This window comes from Chenopodium album, chromosome 5 (assembly GCF_948465745.1).
Source record: "Chenopodium album chromosome 5, dcCheAlbu1.1, whole genome shotgun sequence".
Taxonomy (NCBI): Eukaryota; Viridiplantae; Streptophyta; class Magnoliopsida; order Caryophyllales; family Amaranthaceae; genus Chenopodium; species Chenopodium album.
Window position 1 is genome coordinate 15,249,547 of NC_137838.1, and position 21,373 is coordinate 15,270,919.

General features: G+C 33.2%; 2 protein-coding genes across 2 annotated transcripts; both read right to left on the minus strand.

The window, feature by feature from the left end:
* Positions 1-584: 584 nt before the first annotated feature.
* Positions 585-3,768, minus strand: LOC145630505 (uncharacterized). The gene is made up of 2 exons (XM_081682767.1): positions 3,033-3,768; positions 585-1,277 (listed from the first exon to the last, which is right to left on the minus strand). The coding sequence occupies exons 1-2, from the start codon at positions 3,713-3,715 to the stop codon at positions 1,013-1,015; spliced, it is 948 nt and encodes a 315-aa protein (XP_081538893.1). The 5' UTR covers positions 3,716-3,768; the 3' UTR covers positions 585-1,012.
* Positions 3,769-10,706: 6,938 nt separating this feature from the next.
* Positions 10,707-19,603, minus strand: LOC145630506 (CMP-sialic acid transporter 3-like). The gene is made up of 16 exons (XM_081682768.1): positions 19,214-19,603; positions 18,597-18,796; positions 18,167-18,283; positions 16,688-16,744; positions 15,875-15,952; positions 14,637-14,681; positions 13,987-14,046; positions 13,723-13,851; positions 13,549-13,626; positions 12,835-12,904; positions 12,102-12,209; positions 11,768-11,901; positions 11,603-11,679; positions 11,485-11,530; positions 11,320-11,371; positions 10,707-11,217 (listed from the first exon to the last, which is right to left on the minus strand). The coding sequence occupies exons 2-15, from the start codon at positions 18,762-18,764 to the stop codon at positions 11,321-11,323; spliced, it is 1,218 nt and encodes a 405-aa protein (XP_081538894.1). The 5' UTR covers positions 18,765-18,796; positions 19,214-19,603; the 3' UTR covers positions 10,707-11,217; position 11,320.
* Positions 19,604-21,373: the final 1,770 nt, after the last annotated feature.

The window sequence follows — 21,373 nt, forward strand, 5'->3', positions numbered from 1 at the left end:
AACAGTCAAAATCTGAGTTCAATTAATCTACCTCCCTATACATTTTCTCTCATCAAAGACTGTACGCTGCATCCTTACACAGTTACCCTCAACTCAAACCATCCAGCCTAGGTTTACGTTAAAAATCCCTAGATCTGTTGTCTCCTCCAAACCACGCAGCGCATACCATCCTGTTTCTTAAGATCTAGATTTAGATCCAAAATCCCTAAACTTAAATTGAAGCAATAGCTGATAGGAGAGACCAAGGAAATCTCAAGACTTTTGAAGCACTTATTGGTAACAAAGACAAGGAATAAAGGATCCCTAAAAGGCCTAACCAAGCAAGAGCTATAACTAGACCTGTCAATTCCTAACCCGACCCGATTCCAAACCCGTTTTACTGAGAGAGAACCCGAACCCAACCCGACCTCAATGACCTAAAACAGACCAGATTTGACCTATTTATCATAATTTGTAATGATCCAAGCAATCCAAACCACTTGAACCAAATGACCTAAAAAACCCAAAATTTGACCCAAACCCGACCCGAATTGACAGATCTAGTTATAACCAACAAACATTAATCAAGTGGACTGTATAAGAAAAAGGGAAAAAAAAAACTAATTATCTTAGCTAAAATCTACAGGATCTGACTAGATATATCTAATTCTTTCGCAAAATGTAAACTTAACTCTACATACAACAGTCAATAAACTTACATATTTACAAACTGTAGGTCTAAACAACAAGATTAGAACATAAACAAGGTAAATCCTCACATAATAAACATTGTCAGCAAAACTATGCAAGGCTAACTTGTATAAATGTTCTCAAGGCATGTCAGGCACAGGTAACAAGCAGCAATTCTCGGGCAAAAGAAGAAACCCAGGTAGATCTCAGGAACAAAGATTGAGAAAACCCTAGAGTACCTCGAGTATGCCAATGTTCCTTATAGCAAGATGGCATGTCTCCTCAAGATAAGATTGGGTATTCAAATCAAAATCTTTACTCAACTGAGATCTACAGCGTGAGTTCAGCATGCAGATTCTTCTTTAACGACGACACTCTTGCCATTCTGCTTCTGAGCAGCCCTTCTTTTTGATTGTATAAGGTTAACATACTCAGCTATGATAACATGGAACTTGGGAGCAAGTTTACTAGAGGATGATACATTTAAACCTGCTTTCTTCAAGGCATGTTTAACATCTTTCTGAGCCTTTGGAAAGTGGATGTTACACAGTGAGGGAACGGTAGATTTCAGTATTGGCCTCCCACATAGTATTGGTCCTTGCTGTGCACTGAATATATACAAAAATAAAAATTCATAAGCATCACTTGATTAATTGGAATTTGTTATAAAGTTCATAATACTGATAGATATAACAGCTTCGTAAAGATGCTAGATATAACAAAATAAATAGTTAAAGAAAACTGTTCATTTGACAAGCATACAAACCCCATCTAGTAATGTAATTCCAAAGGCACTTCCACTGTCCAAATATTAGTCATGCTTATACGTAGTTTTAATTCATCTGAGTAATGTGACAATTAAATCCGAATGGAGGGGGTATACCCAAAGATGCTAAATCAAATGTTTCTACGTTCCTCCATACAATTAATACAAGTTGTCATTTTAGCATCACTAATTTATTAAGGCCTGATCGTGAGGTTAGGAAGGATTTGCCACCATAATGGGCCCATCAATGACATGGGCACAATAATTTAAAGCCAGATAGTTTTAAGAAGGTTAGAAAGGGGGGAAAATATATATATAGCTAAATGCACTCCATCAATTTTAACTCTCCACCTTCCCTCTTTTTTTTGGTGGTTTGAAGACACATCATACACCAAGGTACAAAAATATTTCATTTCCATATATCAAATAATATATGCTGCATTTATTAGAGATGTATATCACCTTTCCTAATCTTTAAATAAGGTAACACTACTTTACAAAATATTTCTCCTTTGTTTCTCTTATAGTGGTACAGGTTATATTCAATGTGTAATTAAACATCAATTCCGACAAATTTCTGTTTGTATATCAATCTATCAATTGAAAAGGCATTGCTTTTCATGAAATCCTGCCAAGTCAACCCACCATCGCACTGGCATGCCATGCCACTAACATAAGACATGACTCTGCATCATAATTTGACAATTCTCAAACCTAAAACAGCTTGTATAAAGTGCAATATTTATCACTCAATTTGGGTATACTAATTGCAAATATATCAATAAGCACACTAAAATCCAGAAAGCATAAAGAAAATGAGTAAATTCACGAACTTGACATTGCTTCCCCTAATACTAATTTCACTGCAATTACAACAAATTTTGTTCATCATCTCTTATTTGTCTCTCTTCTTTACATGACTAAGATCCTGGCATGGGATAAAAAACTAGTTATGATCCTAACACATTGTTTGGGTGGGAGGAAATTAAGAGAAAGGAGGGAAGACTACAAGAAAGAGAGAGGGGGACAAATCACCTTGTTTGGATAATGGATTGAGGGATTCATTTAATAAACATTATCATTCCAAAATTGGAGAGATTTGGAGGGAAAATGAAGCTCCACTATCCACCTCCCTTTTTCTTTCCCCTTCCCTTCTTCCTATTTCCTTCCCCTTCCTTTCCCTTTTAAATTGTTATCCAAAAATGCTGTAAAAGTTAGAAACTTTGATAACGTAGCACGAATAATATTCACTTAACTAAGTGCATACACTCTAAATTCCTAACACAAGCAATCCTCGTCCAGTGTTTCATCCAAAGCCTATAAAATGTCAAGAACAAGCCTTTTCACCCGCAACCATATATCACCAACATAATTAGCTAGTTATAAACCATCACTTCAACTAGTGCAACATAATTAGCTAGTCAAAATCAACAGTTTCAGCATTACGCATCCGAAAATTCAAACCATAACACTATGATCACTAATTCACTACAATCATCATACTTTTGCCAACAAATTGAACAAATTAAAAACCAAATACCAAATCAAAATAATCAACATAAATAAAAAAAAAATTGAGAAGAGGAAAGAGAATTACATCTTAATAATATAGTTGCAAGCCTTGTAAAGATTCTGCTGAGGATCAGACAATATATGCAAATAGCAAAAGCTAGTTAAAGCCATAGCCTTCAACCTACACGTAACATACGCACAGCGGTTATTTCCAGTCACCTTGAATTCAGCTCCACTCTCACCCCCAAACCCTAACCCTAATTTCCCGCCACCGGTCCCCGAAACCGGGCAATTGCTATGATTATTCGTAACACTACTACTATTAATAACATTATTATTCATATTGTTGGATTCGCCACAACCCTCGGCATTGAACCCGGCAAATTCCCGATCACCACCACCACTTTCTCTCTCATCTTCCTCTTTGCAAGGACTAATGCCGTACTTCCAGTAGTACTCCCTGTAATGAACCCTAAGATCCTCCATTAAAGCCCAGTAATGGTCTCTGTAAACGCCGGAGAGTCGCCGTACACAGTGGAGACGACGGCGGAGGAGTTCCTGGTGAGTAAGGTGGGAGGATTTGGAGAGAGCGAGGTCGTCCATTGAAGGAGAGAGAATGTCGGAGTTATCGGAGGTGATTGACGTGTGAAGCTTTCGTTTCTTGTTAATGGCGTCCGAAGGTTTCTTCAATGGCGGATGGTGTGGAGGTGGCGGCGGTTGTGGAGGAGAGAGAATGTCATTTTTGGTGAGTTTTGAAGAGGAGGCCATGGAAGTGTGGAGGAGAGAGAAAAGGGAGCGGCTACTTGGGGGGTTTTAAACTGTGGACTGAGGGAGTGTGTAGGTGAAGGTTTTCGAAGTTCGTGTCCTAATTACTGTGTTTGCTTTTTATATCGGGTTTTATACACTCGGGTTTACCATGATCAGTGATACATAACATTTGGTTTTACTATGATTAATTATATATTCGGATTTACCATGGTTAATGACATGTCGTAAATTGACCTTTGAAATATGTTGTATATGTGGAAAAAAAAAAAAAAGGGAAACTGAGTTAAATAGGCAAGAATATGCTATGAATGACAATACTTTGCCACTTTGGCACCAACAAGAGTTGGTTCAGCTATCAAAAATCAAGAGTTGGTTCAAATTGTAAGCAACTAGATGTCGCTTAAGGAAGGTCTCGGTCTCGAAGCTCACTGTGTGTAGAAAATCTTGTTAGAAGATTCATCCACCATAAGCCAAGTGTGCGACTCAGGTCGGATTTCGGATGTAGTTGGAGCTAAACTCCGGTGAATAGGATGGGCATCCTAAAAAAATAACACTTTGATGCTAGGGATTGTTGAAAAAGACATGAGGGAATAAAGAATGTAGTGTTTGAAACTATGGGCTAAGTGTAGGTAGAGGTTTTTGATAATTGTGTCATAATTACAGTGTTATTTTTGTAAGTTGGGTGCATGTTATAGTTTTGATTTACCGGTTAATTTATATTGACATGTGAACTAATTTTTTCTTTGAAAAAGGTGAAAAAGCGTCAAATAAGCAAGAATTAGCACTGGATGGAGACTCATTTTCGTTATAGAGAGATTACTGAAAATGATGCAAGAGAATATTTGGATCATCTTTTGTGTTATAGAATAGAATGAAAGTCTGAATAAATTGAGGAATGATGTTACTATTTTTGTTTAGTAAAATACTCGAAATAATGGATGATTGACTATTATCACCTTAGAAATAATCTCAAGAAATTCTTTGTTTATACATATTTTTATTTTTCAATTATATTACATGTTAATTAATTGCATAATACTTCGTACTTGTATAAGCATTTATATCTTTGTATGCACACTTATATCTTCTTTTTTTTAATAACAAAACTATTTCGATTCTAGAATAATATGTTTCTATGACTTTTTATTTATAATAATTTTTTTTTTTACATGGAAAAGAAGCATATCAATAATTAATTTACTTCATGTATAGGGAATTCTTTGATGTTTCTATAGTTTTTTCATCTTAGTGTCTATTTACATTTGAATTTACCATTATTAATGACGTAAATGAGTAAATTACTTTTGAAATATTTTTTCTCTTTGAGAATCTTTCAAATTGGCATAAATTAGCTTTGAACGAACAAGTCTTTAATATTTTGTTCATTTACAAATTTTCAACAAAATATTTTCTATAGGTATAAATAAAAAAAAATTAAAAAAAATATTTAGAGAACCACAAGGGCGGAAATGAGAATCGATTCCAGATCTCCTTAAACTGATAGAGAAGTTCTAACCACTATCCTTGACTCTCAAATAAAACATTACTAGATGAAGCTCATGCGATACACGGTTATTTGAATTTTCTAAAATATTTTTTTTTTTGTATTTATGTGCTAAAATTTGTTACATAGATAAAATTCATAATATCAAAAGATAATATTTTATATTTAATTAATTTAAACTTAAAAATATGATTCGCCAATTTTGCTTGCGTGACATTTGATTTAATTAATTCTAAAAGAAATTAATAATCTCTTATTTAATTGGTTATCACTAAAATTTATTATCCTACATACGTGGCTCTCTAAAAACTAGAGAAAAAACTCCCCTTTATATATATATATATATATATATATAGGGGAGGGATCCGGTGAGAATAGGTCCATATGTGAATATATATATATATACATATAATTAAAAATCTTAAAACACATGTTTTAAAATTTAGAACATACAAGTTAAAATTTTGGAACAAGTTATTTAAAATTTATGACATCGAACTCAACTAATTTATGGTTTAGAACATGTGAGTACTAAATTAGAACATTTGATTTAATTTAGAATACCTAAGGAAAAGTTTAGAACATCAGATTTAAAATTTAGAACATGCGAGTAAAAATTTAGAACATAAAGAGTGTTCTCACATAAGAAAAATTCTCACGAAAGCCTTACATATATATATATATATATATATATATATATATATATATATATATATATATATATACACATATATATGGGGGAAGGCTTTTATGAGAACAACTCACTTATATGAGAATACATCTTAGCTGTAGATTAGATTCAATCTAACCGCCCAAAACATTCTACAGTAATGGCAAAATTGTAATTTTGTTTGCTGATATACCCCCTTCTCTTTTTTTACTTTCACTGATTTTTTTCTCTCTCTAAAATTAGGTTTTCTCTCTCTCTAAACTCCATCCACTCTATAAACCCTAGTTCATGCATGCTACTTCGTGAATCAGAATATGGATTCGAATCAAATTCTACCAACATCTCCAATTGTTACTTATGAAAGAAGGTAATAAGTTTATGTTTATGAATTTTGATTATATTTTTTCACATTTTTCTCCTCTTTTTTTTGTTAATTTTCGTTAAATTTTTTGTAGATCAATCGATTCACAATGTATGGATAAATCTCCAATACAAGCCATTTGTCCATCAAATCAGTAAGTAGCGATTTTATTAGGGTTTAATTATTTGATTTTGGTTTAATTTTTAAATTATCATGTTTGAACACAAAAATTAGGGCTTAGTTTTGCTCGATTTGGGAGGGTTTGGCTCGAATTTCTTAAGCATATACAATATTAGTTAACTTCCATTGGTTTTGGTGTCAAATTAGTTAGGTTTTTACAAATCATTTTTGGATGCTTATAACCTGTTCGATAAAATGCTAACCTGAAATTTAACTTGAGGCAGTGATTTGTATATAGGCTATTATGATTAAAGAGTAAGGGACTAGCTTTAGACATGCATAACTTGGAAAAGAAACTTAGTAACTAGAAAAACTCGAAACTCGGCAGGGCAGCAGCAGCTACTGCCTAGCTTGCAGCAGTTTGGCAGGCAGCAGCAGCTGCAGCCTTGCTAGGAGCAGCCTCGGCAGGCAGCAGCAGCTGCAGCCTTGCTAGGATCAGTCTCGGCTGGCAGCAGCAGCTGCAGCCTTGCCAGGAGCAGCCTCGGCTGGCAGCAGCAGCTGCTACCTAGCCAGGCCACCTACAGCACCTTGTTTTACAACACTTGCCCAACTTCTACTGTCTGTTTTTCTCTCCCCTCCATTTTTATTATTAGCAGCTTCCAATTCATCTTGCCTTAAACTTGCACCAGTTTTCTGAGCAGAAGATAATGATGCCTCAACTTTCAAATTCATGGGCTTTTTTGCTTCATCTCCCACTTCTTGGATTGGGCCTCTTTGTTGTTGATTCCCTTTTGATGCCATTTTCACAACAATTTTATTAATTTTATGGATTGCCTCTTTGTTTACTCATGCTTCAGCCTTTTTATATGCGGGTTTTGTATGTACTTGGCTCATAAATTTATGTACTTGGCAGCAGCAGTGTTGGCAGGGTTGCAGCAGGTGCAGTCTTGCTGAATTATGGGCCTTGTCTTTTTTTTTTTTTTTTTTGTGAATAAAATTAGGCTGCCAAGATTAGCAAGTGAAACTTGTTTTTTATATCTGTTTTAAGCTTCTAACCTACTCTTTTTTTTTTTTTTGTGAATAGTGATGGTGATGAAGCACTTGTCAAAAAGAAAAAAGTGATGGTGATGAAGCTGTAAAAAATGATGTGCAGTGGTCTAGAAGTCCAATTGTGGAGTCATCCTTACTAGAAGCTATAAACAACGATCACATTCAAAGGTTTGTAATCATCAATGGATATTGATTAATTTTTTATGCATGTTAGATATGTTCTAAAATTTTACTCATATGTTCTAAAACTTTACTTGTATGTTCTAAATTTAATTCTAATTTTAACTCTTATTTTACTCACATTTTTATGTTTTCCTCTTAAATTTTGTTCAGTATTGCATTATGTATACATTATAGTTCAATTGTTAATTTTTGCTACAAGTTTATGTCTAAATTTTTTACTCATATGTTCTAAATTTTTGTACAAATGTTCTAAATTATTACACATATGTTCTGTTCTAATTATTCCCTTGTGTTCTAACCTTTATATATGTTATATGTCTATGACTTGCAGTGATAATCTTGTTGGTGTTGATGCTGCTACAACCTCTAATCAGTTTGCTACAACATCTTCTGGAAATGCAAACAAGAGTACCAATGTAGATAATAAAGAAGGTGATCAAATTAAGGGGAAACTTAAAGTTAGAGCTAAAGATGTTCCGAAAAACAAAGCAATGAAGAAAGAACCAAAGAAGGAAGGCAGAGGGAAAAAAAGGAAAAGAGAGGTTGATGAGAGTGATTCTGATGATGATATTGAAGTTGTTCATGCAGATCAAATGGAATGTAGAGCATTAAGTCAACGAATTACTCCCAAGAATTTTATGAACACCGTGCTTAAAGATTTGCCAAAATCTCATAAGGCGGCTATTAGAAAAATTGGCTTTGGAGGTTTCTTAGATTTGGATTTAGATGCACATAAATCTGTATTTTGCTCTAAGCTTGTGTCAAGTTTTGACTGTGATAGGGTGTCTTTAGTTCTTGAGAGGAACCAAGAGATTGAAATTACACCTGTAGACATACATTTGGTTTATGGATTGCCGATGGGAGGAGAAATTATTAAAGAGCAGCAGCAAGAGGAGGATGAAGAATGGGTTGATTTTATTAGACAATGGAGATCTTATTTTGGGTTAAGTTGTGGAAGTCCATCAAACTCTGTGATTATTAATCGAATTGAAGAGTTAAAGAAGCAACCTGTGTGTGATGAATTCATTTGGCATTTTGTAGTTTCTATTGTCAATTGTTGTATGAGATCCACTGCCAATTTTTCTTCTCCTTGAAACCCTGTTTGTTGCATAAGACATATTGGAATGCCAATTTTTTCTCTGTATGCCTTTTACTGGTAGACTTCCTAGTGTTAAAACCAGCAGCAAGTGCATATGATTTATAAAATTCAACACCCTCATCAACACTATTAAATTTCATTCCTATTGCAGGTTTTAACTCATTGCGGCACATAGGAAACCATTCTTTTGTTCCTCCGAGAGTTAATATAGGTACTACTGTAGGAGTAGTTGACACACTTGCATTGGCATTAGAAACATTATCAAGTTCGTTGTTGTTAATTATTTCTGCACAAAAGTAATTTTAACAAGTTAAAAAAATTTTAGAACAAATGAATAAAATTTTAGAACATATGATTTAATATTTAGAACACATGATTAAATCAGAACAGAAGACATTATTTAGAGCATAGATTTAAGACTAAAGTTTACTTAATTATTTACAGCATAATTTGGAACATTAGACTAAAACTTTAGAACACATGATCAAATATTTAGAACACATGATTTTAGACATCCCATTAGAAAAATCAAAACATGTTCCAAAATTTTACTCATTTGTTCTAAATTATTTATCAAATGATCCAAATTATTTATCAAATTTCACTCATCTACATTCTCATTTATTACTTTCCCTTGCTTTCCTACCAACATGTTCTAATTTTATACACACATTTCTAATTTTATACACACATGTTCTAAAATTTTCAACCATGTTCTACGATTTTGGAACATGTTGTACATAAAAACATCCTAGTTAATAAAATAAAAAAAAAACCTGCTTCATTATTTGCTTGTTCATCCATAATTGTCAACCTAATATAATGAACCTGCAAAAATAAATTCAATCCAAGCAATTAAGTTTAATAAATTCCACATCAAAGAAAAAAGCACTCCACATAATCAAACATAAACCAAACAAATGCTTGATGAAAATCGAACATAATCAAACATAAAGCAAACATAATCGAAAATCGAACAAAATCACAGCAAACAAAATCATAAGAATTAAAATTGTAGCAAACATAATCAAACAAAATCATATAGTAAATCGAACAAAATCGCAGCAAACATAATCAAACAAAATCGCAGCAAAAAATTGAAGCAAAAAAAATCGAAAAATCGCATAAAAATCGAAGCAAAAAATCACTTCAAAAATTAACAAAAATCGCATAAAAATCTCTCTAGAATTTAAAGAACTGAATCATAAGAACTTAATCATAAGAATTGAATTACTTACCTAAGAACAAGAGGAGAGAGAAAGTCAAGCTTATGGAGAGAGAAGCTTGTAATTTGAGCAGAGTAAAATGCGTGGGTTTTAGGTTTGTGAGGGGTTTATATTTGAGCATAAATTTACATTTTTACCATTACTCTTGGAGTGATCTCAGCTGTTAGATCTTGTTTTATTGAATGGTTGTGATGTATTCTCATATATGATAGATTTCTCATATAAAGAGCTATTCTCATGGGATCCCTCCCCTATATATATATATATATATATATATATATATATATTTATATATATATATTAGAATTTAAAGAGGGATATATTGTTTTCATCAATTAAATCAAATATTGTCCAAAAAAAAAATATATAATAATAATAATAAAAAATTATAATAGGAGCATATGATGCAATCTTGCCTAAATAAGTTTCAAAAACAAGCTTCAATGTCGTGATCTATTAGCTAGTAGAACTTCTCGTTTATATTCAGAGGAATAAATAGTTCGCAAGGAAAGAAGTATTACCAAGTACCAACCTCTTTCAAAATAAAAGTTCTATCATTGTCTCAATTTCGATTCAGACTCAGCTTTTATTTAAACTTTATTGTTTGGAAAAAAAAAAAAAAAAAAAAAAAAAAAGAAAAAAGCTGATGACAATCCTCCAAAATACATTAGTATCAGCCTCCCCCCAACAATTTGAGCTCACTGTTGCAGATTAGCAGGTAACATCAGAGTATCAGACGCACACATACATGGTACAAAAGAAAATATTAAGTATTACACAACTATTAAATGGAGCACATTTAAGCATTAGCATTAAAAAAAAAAAAAAACCTGGATATATTTTTCATCAAAATGTTGTACCTTACAGACTTACAATAAACTAAAAGCTAAATGTGAAGGCGCATGATGGAAACTACAATAAAATGTCAACAATAGAGCTACAAAATGAGGTAATATGAAGAGGGGCAAAATTTATCTGCACTTAACCTACGTAAAAGAATGTTCAAGAATTAAGTATTGCTAGCTGTGTGTGGTGACGAGCAGGGATCGCAGAAAAGCTAGCCTGCCCAGGATATGACTAGCCCCTGAGAATACACATTAAACAGGTACCTCAGATCCCAAATTCCAAATTCAATTCACAAATGCTGTATACATCTATATGGAGCAGGAAATATATGATCTGTTCATTCTGTCTTATTCCAGCTTCTGCAATTAATGGCCACTGTAGTCCAACTTATACTTGGAAATACTTATCCATTTTATACACTCGCAAGAACGTCTGCAATCAAACTGCACAGAAAATCAAGTGTGAGATTGCAGAATAAATGTCATCAACAATTGAAACAATATTGAAGAAATAAAAGCTGAACTGATTTATACACAGAAATTAACCTTATCTGGGAAGAAGTGGTTGTCTATCATCATGATCTACACGATGACTAGCCTGTAAAAGAAATTTCAGAAATATTATTGAATTGCATATGAAAAAGGTATGAAGTTTTTTAGGGGGGGGGGGGGGTAGTTTAGAAATATGTAATCACACGCAAAAGTACAAACCTCATCATTAGCTCCAGCAGCCATATCTATGAAGGGGTCCTTCGACCTGAAACATAACCAATTAAATTAGATCCATTCATGAATTACCTTGCTCAACAGCCAAAAGACAACAACTCACCTGATATTGTTTGGTACGTCCATCAATTCTACATTGTTTTCCTGTTCATCTTTCACTTTTGAAAGAGGGGAGAAAAACTGTAAAAAGTGAAAAAATAATCAGTGAGATGAAATGGTTCTTCGTAGCAATACCCTCTCATATCCCACTTCATTTTGTTTCGTTTACCTGATGCATTGAGATGAAAACTATAGAAATCCCCAACATAAAGTTAATTGTTAGCCTATGACCAAACAGTGCAGCAGAAGCAAAACCAGTAAAGATCGTGGCAACAGTTGAAGAATACTTCTTCAAAATTGTGTCTGGAAAAAAGAAAAGAAAAACAATTTGTCAGCATAAGACAGAAATGATCATGTTCTAAACTGTAAAACATCTGCTACAGAGCTACAACAGCAATGCCCAGATTATAAGACAACAAGTACTCCATCAAACAACAGGGAGATGCCAACAACCGAACACAATGTACTAATTAAGCAGCAAAACAAATTCCAGAAATGCTTGCCTGCATATTTAAAGAAGAAGGAAGACAAGATTCCTTGAGCTGCATTATTGCATATTAGAAGCATCGTAGCTTTTGAATGTCCCTCAAGAATGTTAAAGCTGTTTGGGCCTGAAACATAAAATACAAATCCAAATTTTAGAGATGCAAATCATTATTTGTGATTGGGATGAAAACAGGCATCATATGCAAACTATCTCTAAAATGATATCATTCTTTGCGATTGGGATGAAGGTATTCAAATTCCATGACATCATTTACTAATTTTCTCCAGATCAGTTTTTTGGTGATTCTCCATGAGTCCATTCTATAATTTTTGCAGCCTTGCTATATACCCGGTCCCTTTATTTCCAACAAAGAGAGCACTTTGTTCTCATTAAGAGGCTAGACTATTACTAAAACTGACCTCAACCTACTGTCTGTTTCTAGTGCAGACCTAGCACTCCAGAAGTAACACTTAAAAATTCGTTTGGCTTAAAACAGATATGGTCACCATGGATTTGATACTAGTCTCAAAATCTATCTCACATATTCAAGTGCCAGTTCGTGATGCAATTGTATGTGATCATATTTTTTCATCCGCACTCCAAGAAGATACAAGTCAAAGGTAGTTAAAGGTAATGGTTCACAAATTCCTAAAACTTGTATAACAAATGCAGAAAGCCCAAATTGAAAGCTAAATGTTATTCTTTGCCAAAAGAAAAGGCTAAGAAGCTTAAGAGCCTAATAGTCATACCTTTCACCAAAGCAATTCCCACTATGGCCAAAAGGTTGAAAATTGCACCATATCCATATAAGAATAAGTTCTGTCATAATATCAAAATTGAGGCAAAAATAAGTATCGAAGTAACATTGCTGAATGTCAAAGAATCAAATATGCAAAGGCAGATCATTCAATGTGTTCAATGTGCCCTTAATCAGTACTGCATCAAAACTCAAGAGCTTAAAAATTAATTAAGATTAAAACCAGAGAGCGGGACAGGAACATTATTCTTTTGCCTTCTCTTATATTCTAACATCATGGCAAGGTTTTTAACACAAAGTGCAAATAGAAATACAACAGATATGCAATGACGCCTCTGTAACACCAGCTTTGGAACTTATATAATTTTATAATACTCAGGTCCTGATGCTAGTCCCAGATTGAAAATGAACTTTTCGAGGTCATGTTAATTGATTCTTTCATACGTAGTATGTTTTATTCATTTTCATTATATTCCAAATATACTCCAAGGGATATGGACAAAAATATAGTCGAAACATCAAGCATATGCATTCACATTTAACTTTTAACCAATGAGTTTTCTGGTACTATTTGAAGATGAACCAAGCTTTAAGCAGCTTATAAGCTTTAAGCCTTGGATGTTTCATTACTAATGTCTCAGATATAAACTGATAGCAAGGTATAGGAAAAGGAAAATCCACAAAGGGAAAAAAGTAATAGAATTACCTGAAGGTATATGCTCGTTTCATATTGGCTCTTCAAAGCATACTCATTAAATACAGAGGCCAAAGATGGAACTGTAACCTGCAGATTGAGTTAATACATAAGCATCAATAATATTTATTTACAAACCTAAAAAGGAAAATGCAAGGAGAAAACATTCAGAAATTTGTGACTTACAAAGATCAATGTATAGATGTATGCTCCTGTTGCAACTGGAAGTCCCAATGCAGAATCCTCAGGTCCGGAAGGACCAGAAGGCATTTGATTGACACTAATGCCTATGAGTAACAGAGCAAGAGCTTCCCACTACAAAAACAATAAAAAGGTATACAACATTAATGATTATTATTCATCCATGGCATAAATGAAGTGAACTACTTTGTATTGTAATAATTTATAAGCTCAATATATATACTGGATTTATAATCCATTATCACTCACCTGAATAATAGAAAACTTGCGTCTCATTACCATCCTTAGCAGAACAGCAATTACCAAAACCTGTTGTGAGGACAAAGATAAGATACAGTGACATGTGAATGCAATAAAAGCAAACATAGTGACATGTAAAAGCAAGTAAGACATTAACCCATCCTCTTCATCACAATTCCAGATTTCCAGGGGTGTAACAATAGAAACAAAAAGAATAAGACCAAAGGAGGAAAGAAAAGAATCAAAGAAGGATGGAGAGGAAAAAAAAAGGAAGGAAAAGCAACTCCAGAACCAAACATCCAAGTCAATTAAGTAAACAGTTAACTGTTGTGCTGAATCATTACTAAGCCAATTAAACCCTGTACATGCGCAATTTTCAATACTCAATATTTGATTTATTGACTTCTTCCTTTCAATGTCAATGCGAGAGCTAGGTTTCGAAGAAGATACAGTTCTTTTGTAAACTAGTATACTACTATCCTCCCACCCAAAAATGCGCAAGTTGGTTTAGTATCACTGCAAATTCCCTTTTTCCTAGGACCCCTTTCAAGTGTGTTTGTCTTATAAAATCACATACAGCTTCTGGTCGAAAACATACATTTCCAACAAGAAAGAAAAAGTGAACCAAAAGATAAGGTCAAAACAAATGCTAAACTTACCTTCAAATTACTGAGCATCTTGACAGTTGCTGGATTGAAATATAACTGTATCAAGAAATACCGAGTGAGCATTTATATATGACACTATTAAAAGTAGAAAAACACAAGAAACCAGCTAAAAGATTAAAGTGTTACAGCTACGCACATCAGCATCAGATGACATACAATGATCACACATTTAAGATAACAATGGAGTATGCAACTAGACTGCATAGAAAGGGAAAAAGGAACAAGATGCAATGAATGGACGTGAATCAACAGTAAAATACTATGCACCCTATTTTTCAGCAATTAAATCTTCATGATGTTATGAATATTATGTATTTTACTTCCTTGAATTGGAGAGCATCTCCAAATGAATGATACATTTTGGCTAAATTGCATAGCAAGTGCTAAATTTTGAGAAGGGACATTTATGTCGATATACTTCAGGCACTATCACTGTCAGATCTCAGAAATTTTTGGATTTACACATCTATGATCTCCACTCTTTTACCCTCTTATCTCTCCCCGTTTTTCCTTATACTTTGTTTTTCAGGAGAACTATCATGATTATCATCACAATACCCCCACCCTATCTAGAATGAAATGGCATTCTAGAGAGACTCAAACCTAGCCTTGTGATTCAATTGTTCTAGCTAATACATTAAGTACTTATGCTCGTAGGAGGTTATACAAATACTACACCCCTGTTTTGCAGAAATATGGCCGCCGGACTAATCCAATATCCAATGCACCAAAAAGATGGTTCCATTAAAGGATGGCAGCTTACAATTGAAGGACAAGAAGTGGCTTATTGCACCATGGAAGAAGCAAAACACACCAGGTAACAGTACCCAACAACCAGATTGGATATCTGAACCTGCAGCTTGAGGAAACACTGAGTTTCCACAGACAGCTCCCCAGTCCCCACAAAGTTTGAGACTTTGAGGCCAATAAATCAATCAATATTTACTGGAGTTATCCCTTAAAGATGGCCAAGTTGCCCAATTTTCTTAATTCACTTTGAAAAATTTGCTACCACACTGTTCAATAGAAAGTAATGTTCCATCTCTCATGAAAATAAACTAGTAAGTTGGAATTATAAGGGTGTAATTCACAGGATAAAACATTGAGTAATTAGGACACAAGATGGGATTGAAAATCCAGCACGGGCATGATTGCAATGAGCACTACAACAGTATCTCACACTCACAGATTCCATAACACAACATTGGCACAATCTACATATGACATACCTGCATAATAAACTTGAGATAGTTGTTAACTGCATATAGAAGTGCAGGAACAGCCAGAAGCACATTGTTGCGAGCAGCCTGCAAGAGGAAAGGTGTATGTTGAGAACAAGGATACATGTAAGTTAGCAAGAGACACCTAGAAAACAACCAAATCAAGCAGCAGCATCCATTCGCAGAAAGGATGCTACTTAAGAATTTTTTTAATAGTTCAATCTGAGGGGAATCTTTGCAGCATTGCCAGCATTAAGCATGTTAATTTACACAAACATCACCATATTTAATGATGGTTAAACTACATTGATATAAGGCTGTAATTATATCAATGTGATAGTTGTGTTTAAAATTATAACAACAAAGTGATATATTTTCATATGATACTTCCAACTTCAGATCGTTTCTATTTTGTAATCATCTTATGACAGGCAAATATGCTTCAAAGCATATGCCACTATGCCAGCAATGAGTATTACATGTGTTCATATTCACCCAGTAGGTTTCAAAACCTGGCCATTCTATACACCGACCAGAACCCCAGACTACATATAGCTTCCCTTATGAGAATAAAGCAACCTAGGTGAGGACGTGAGGTACACTGAAATAAGAGTCCAGATTTTAATGAACATATTTCCAATAAATACAGGAATAAACTTCAAATAAACTTCCATCTTAATCATAGATACATATTTGATAAACTCACTGGTCTTTCAGAACAAAGGCATATGGTTCTGTGAAGAGCATAGGCTAATGTAGACTGTTTAGTAGTGATGGCAAGCATGAAAAGAGTGACATAATCAGGAAAAAAAAAAAAATTACCTGAACAAAAGTGGAGATAGATAGAAGAGGTTTTTCTCCCACTTTCTGATTTCTGGCCTGCAAACATCACCGGTAGCCAGAGCAGATAGGTCAACAACATGACAACAAAAATTTCATGGAGAAATGACGAGATCAGAACGATTAAATTTCAAAGTAAAATACACTGCTACTTAATTAGTTATGGCAAAGTGTCGCTCATAGACATCCAAAAGATCAAAACTAACTTAGTTCTTCTATATTTTGAATCAGAGTCCAGCATGAAAGAAATAAAGCTACTACTTGTTTAATTGTAGCAATGTAGCCCCAAAATCAATTCTATACGCTCCTATGTTCTTTTCATTATCATCTTGAAGCAAAAGTACTCAATTAGTAGCTTTATTATCCATAGTTCCACACAGCCAAAAAAACCTAGACATCCTACAACTCTCCAGTTAGTATTTAGTTAGATTACATTTTTTTTAACATTTCAGCGAAGAAAATCATTCAAATTGGTGAGAACTGAGAAATCCTCTGGCGGAAAAAAAAAAAAAAAAAAAAAACACTACTATCGTTTCGTCTATCTTCTTTGTCATGAAATACTCAAATGTAAGATTTTTTAATCAGAATTCTAAACCTGCAAATCGATCCATCATGACTGTCCAAAGGTCATATATGCCTCTTCGTTTTAAGATGTCTTTCATGTAATTTCCTATATCCCACCAGGTTAACAAGAGAAACAATCGTGGTCTACCTTGTCTTGAATATCATTAAATAGAGCCAAAGGACCTTGACTGCAACTACATACTTATTCCATCTTATACCTAGTCTACGATCATATCTCTTCAATATACAAAATCTACCCAATTTAAGAAGCATAAGTCATTTTAGAGAGCCCTGAATACAACAATCACCTACTATGTAACTTTTGGTGGGATTTAAAAGAGGTTAACACATATAAAGTCAGACTTATGCCCAGTGTTACCAATTCGTGGTGCACTTTCATACGTTGAATGCATTTTACTACTTAATGATGTTAAGTTGGCCCAAAAGTGTTCCACCATACCAATATGCGCATTCTCAATACTCAATTTGCATGGGAAGAGAAAGGGGAGGGAGGGGGGGGGGGGGGGGAAGAGTGGATCATTACATAGCACTAATTGAACTTATACCCCATGCTAAATGAAGGCTAGGCTAGTACGAAGTTTCTGTATCCAGGGTGATATGCAATCAAACTCAAGGTGATATCTACAGCAGAAAGCACATTACGGACAACCATCAAGTGAACTAATCAAGACAATTTGGAATGTCAGCTTAAGCAAAGCACTTTGCCCATGTAACAAAATGCATATATGAGACCAAAATGTTTTGCATCTCTTTCACCCAGTGAATTTCAAAAAAACGTAAAAAATGGGAGTAAGGCAGAAGAGGCGGGGTGAAAAGACCTGAACAGAGCTTGACATAAAATTTCAACAAAGTAAAAGTGACAGAATTTAAGTTTACCTGAATCAAAAGCATAACCATTGCAAAAATAACCTTCATAACCTCAGTCAAGAAGTTGACGCTGACTGGACTAAAATTGAACTTCCCATCCACCTTGGACATGTAAACCAGAACAGGCTAGCAAGAAAAGAGAAATGACACACATGTCAATTGTAAGCTTGAAGCTGCTAGTACATTCAAATAATCAAACAGTATAAACCGCTAGTTGGATGAGCAACTTAAATAAGCGAGGGCAATTAGTCTTCACATATTGCTCAAGCTTACAGACTCAGATCTAGCATAAAAAAAACAGATTGGCTGAGCCTGCTGACGATAATATGGTATAATTATGTCGTTTTTCATCGTGTTTTAATTGAAGTGTCTAAATCAACCACTCTAGTTTCGAATGAAATAAAAAATTCAAATTACACCAAACTTATAGTCTTTTTACCTGCAAACCAACCAGAAAACAATCTCCAACAACCAAGAGAACGTTAAGAACACGTTGCTTCGAAGAAACCTTACTCCTATGCCGGTCATAGGCCCTTGACACGGTCTTGGAGGTCGGCGACATTATTTTTGAGTGACACACACTACATTCTATCACTCCGTTCTTCATTGCTTCAAAACTTTCTAATGGAGCCTCAGCAGCTAAATCAATAATAGCAACAACATCAAATAAACAATGTCAATCAATCTATCTGAATTCATTTCACAAACTTAAATCCAACAATAGCAAATCACATAATTTATAAACAATTAAATCATAAGCAAATCACTATTTCATTGATTTACTTGAAGTTGAAAAGTTCAATCAGATCCCATCAAGAACTAAACTAAAACTCCTGAAAAAACCCCAATGACAACAATCAAATCCTACATTATAGCAAAATTCCAAATGCACCGACACCCAAAATCAATCAAATCCTCAAAATTAAAACTGAAATCAATAAAATCACAAACAAATTCCAGATCTTGCTAAACTAGAATTCAAAGCTTAATCCTTTCTTCCACAATTGAACAAATTTAAACCTAAATTTGGTACAAAATCAATCAAAAAACCATTACCTCGATATATAATTATCGCCCAGGAGCTAAAACTCTGAAATCAAATCAGTCAACTAACCGGAAGTAAAAATTCCGGTCAGATCGCAACTTTATTGCCAGAAATCGAGAAAATTTCCGATCAGACAACAAAAATTATAGGGTTTTCAGCAATTGGGTAATGCAATTGAAATCGAATTGAATAAAATTGAAATAGAATTGAATTGAAAATGGTGGAAATCCGACCGACTACAGAGGAGAGAGAGAGAGAGATGCGTAGAATATGTAGAGAGAGAAAACTCGTGGGATGTTCAATTTGGTTAAAAGCCCACTTCTTCTTCTTCTCTTTTCCTATTTTGCTTAGAATTTAATTCATCGTATCTGTAACACTCATATTATATGACCAAATTTTAAAACATAATTAAATATATTAATGATTTTGTAATGCATTTTTATATTTATACGTGGATTCGGACTATGGGAAATTAATCAAATTATGGTTGTTGAGTTCAACAACGTTTCGGTTTTGTGAATTAAAAATTCTAGAAAAGTTATAGGGGAAAGACGATGTAGTTATTTTGTATTGGATCTGAGTCGTTGAGATCATGTATAATTAATAAGAGTCGTTAGATCATGCAGATTTTATATGAGAAATTTGTTGTATAAAGTTTTGTTTAATGTTTTTGTTTGTTTGTTTATAGGATGGAGTATGAATACAACATTGTGTTTGTTTAGAATGCAGTTATAACTTTATAAACAAACAAAAAAAAAAAAAAAAAAAAAAGAGTTGTGATTAATGCTAGTATTAATTTTAGAGTTAAAAAAGCAACTACGTTAAACTTATGTGGTAAAAATGACAAAAGAATGTAAAAATTCAAATAGACGTCAAAAGATTAGTTGTAATTCGAACGTTACCACAAATTAAACTGATTCAAATGTAACAACACACTATTAGAATGGTTTAATAATCAAATTCATTTTGTTAGAGTGTGTCTCAAACATTAGAATATTAATTGAGCTACTATTGTATTTTTATATTGTTATCTCTTGTATTTAGGTTTTTTTTTTTAGGAATAGGACCTTCATTAAATAACCTTCACCTTCCCGATTTCTAAGTTTAACATACGTGGGTTAGACATTTTCTTACACCACCTTTTTTTTAGTTTTTACAATATCTCTTACGTTTTCCACATTTATCTTGCACTCAGTTATTTACCTTTTTACATTCTTTTTCGTACTTTTAACCACCTTTTTTCTTACACCTACTAAATACAGCAATATTTTCGCCAAATTATATTAATTTATGTGCAAAAAGAAACTATAAAGAACTTTCAAGAATTAAAGGTTTTTTTTTTTTTTTTTTTTTTTTTTTTTTTTTTTTTTTTTAAATAACAAAGAACAAAGGTATTAGATAGCATCTATTGAATTTAAGATATTAATAATTAATGCTTTAGAGTTTTTCTATCAACCTTTTCAATTCATATGTCATATTTTAAGGGTGGTGTTTTATTTATTTATTTATTTTTATTTTTTATTTTTTATTTTTATCATTTCTCAAAATTTGTTATTATTAATGATTATGATGATATCATTATTGATATTTGATATCATTTTTTTCATTAATTTATATTTCTATATCAGTCATAAAATCATTGATATTATCATTTAATACATAGTATATAGATTTCATAATTAAATTAAGAAAAAAAAAAGTTAATAGGTATTCTCTTGTCTCTTTTTGTTGTTCCTATTTTAAGTTCTCATGGTCAAACTTTAAAAATCTTGACAAAAAATGATCATTAATACATACAATTATACACACTCCCTTTGTTCTTGAAAATTCAACTGACCTTGCATTTATCCGATCTCCCATGAACATCTTCAGGCATGAATATCTTTGATCAGCTTTTTATAAATGAAAATTGTAATAACTTTATATTTACAGAATTTATAATAAGGGGAATCTATTAAACTCTCCCGTGCTAATTTATTTTTAATGCGTAAATCATAGAATATGGCCAAAGTTATATTATTTTGACCACATGAATATAAGTAGGTCTAATTTTCAGAATGAAGGTATTATATATAGTCATGTGAAATAATATTGCTATATTTGTTATAATGTATAGTTTTATAATATCAAATTTAGTATAGTTTCAGTTGATACATGATTATAAATCTACT

What these genes read in the sequence shown, in the direction of transcription:
- LOC145630505 (XM_081682767.1), bottom strand. Translation starts at nt 3,715, where the DNA reads ATGGCCTCCTCTTCAAAACTCACCAAAAATGACATTCTCTCTCCTCCA. An exon ending in TGCAACTATATTATTAAGAT is followed by an intron (nt 1,278 to 3,032) that starts GTAATTCTCTTT and finishes GTATATATTCAG; the next exon opens with TGCACAGCAAGGACCAATAC.
- LOC145630506 (XM_081682768.1), bottom strand. Translation starts at nt 18,764, where the DNA reads ATGAAGAACGGAGTGATAGAATGTAGTGTGTGTCACTCAAAAATAATG. An exon ending in GTTTTCTGGTTGGTTTGCAG is followed by an intron (nt 18,284 to 18,596) that starts GTAAAAAGACTA and finishes TTTTCTTGCTAG; the next exon opens with CCTGTTCTGGTTTACATGTC. An exon ending in GCAAGTTTTCTATTATTCAG is followed by an intron (nt 13,852 to 13,986) that starts GTGAGTGATAAT and finishes TTGTTTTTGTAG; the next exon opens with TGGGAAGCTCTTGCTCTGTT.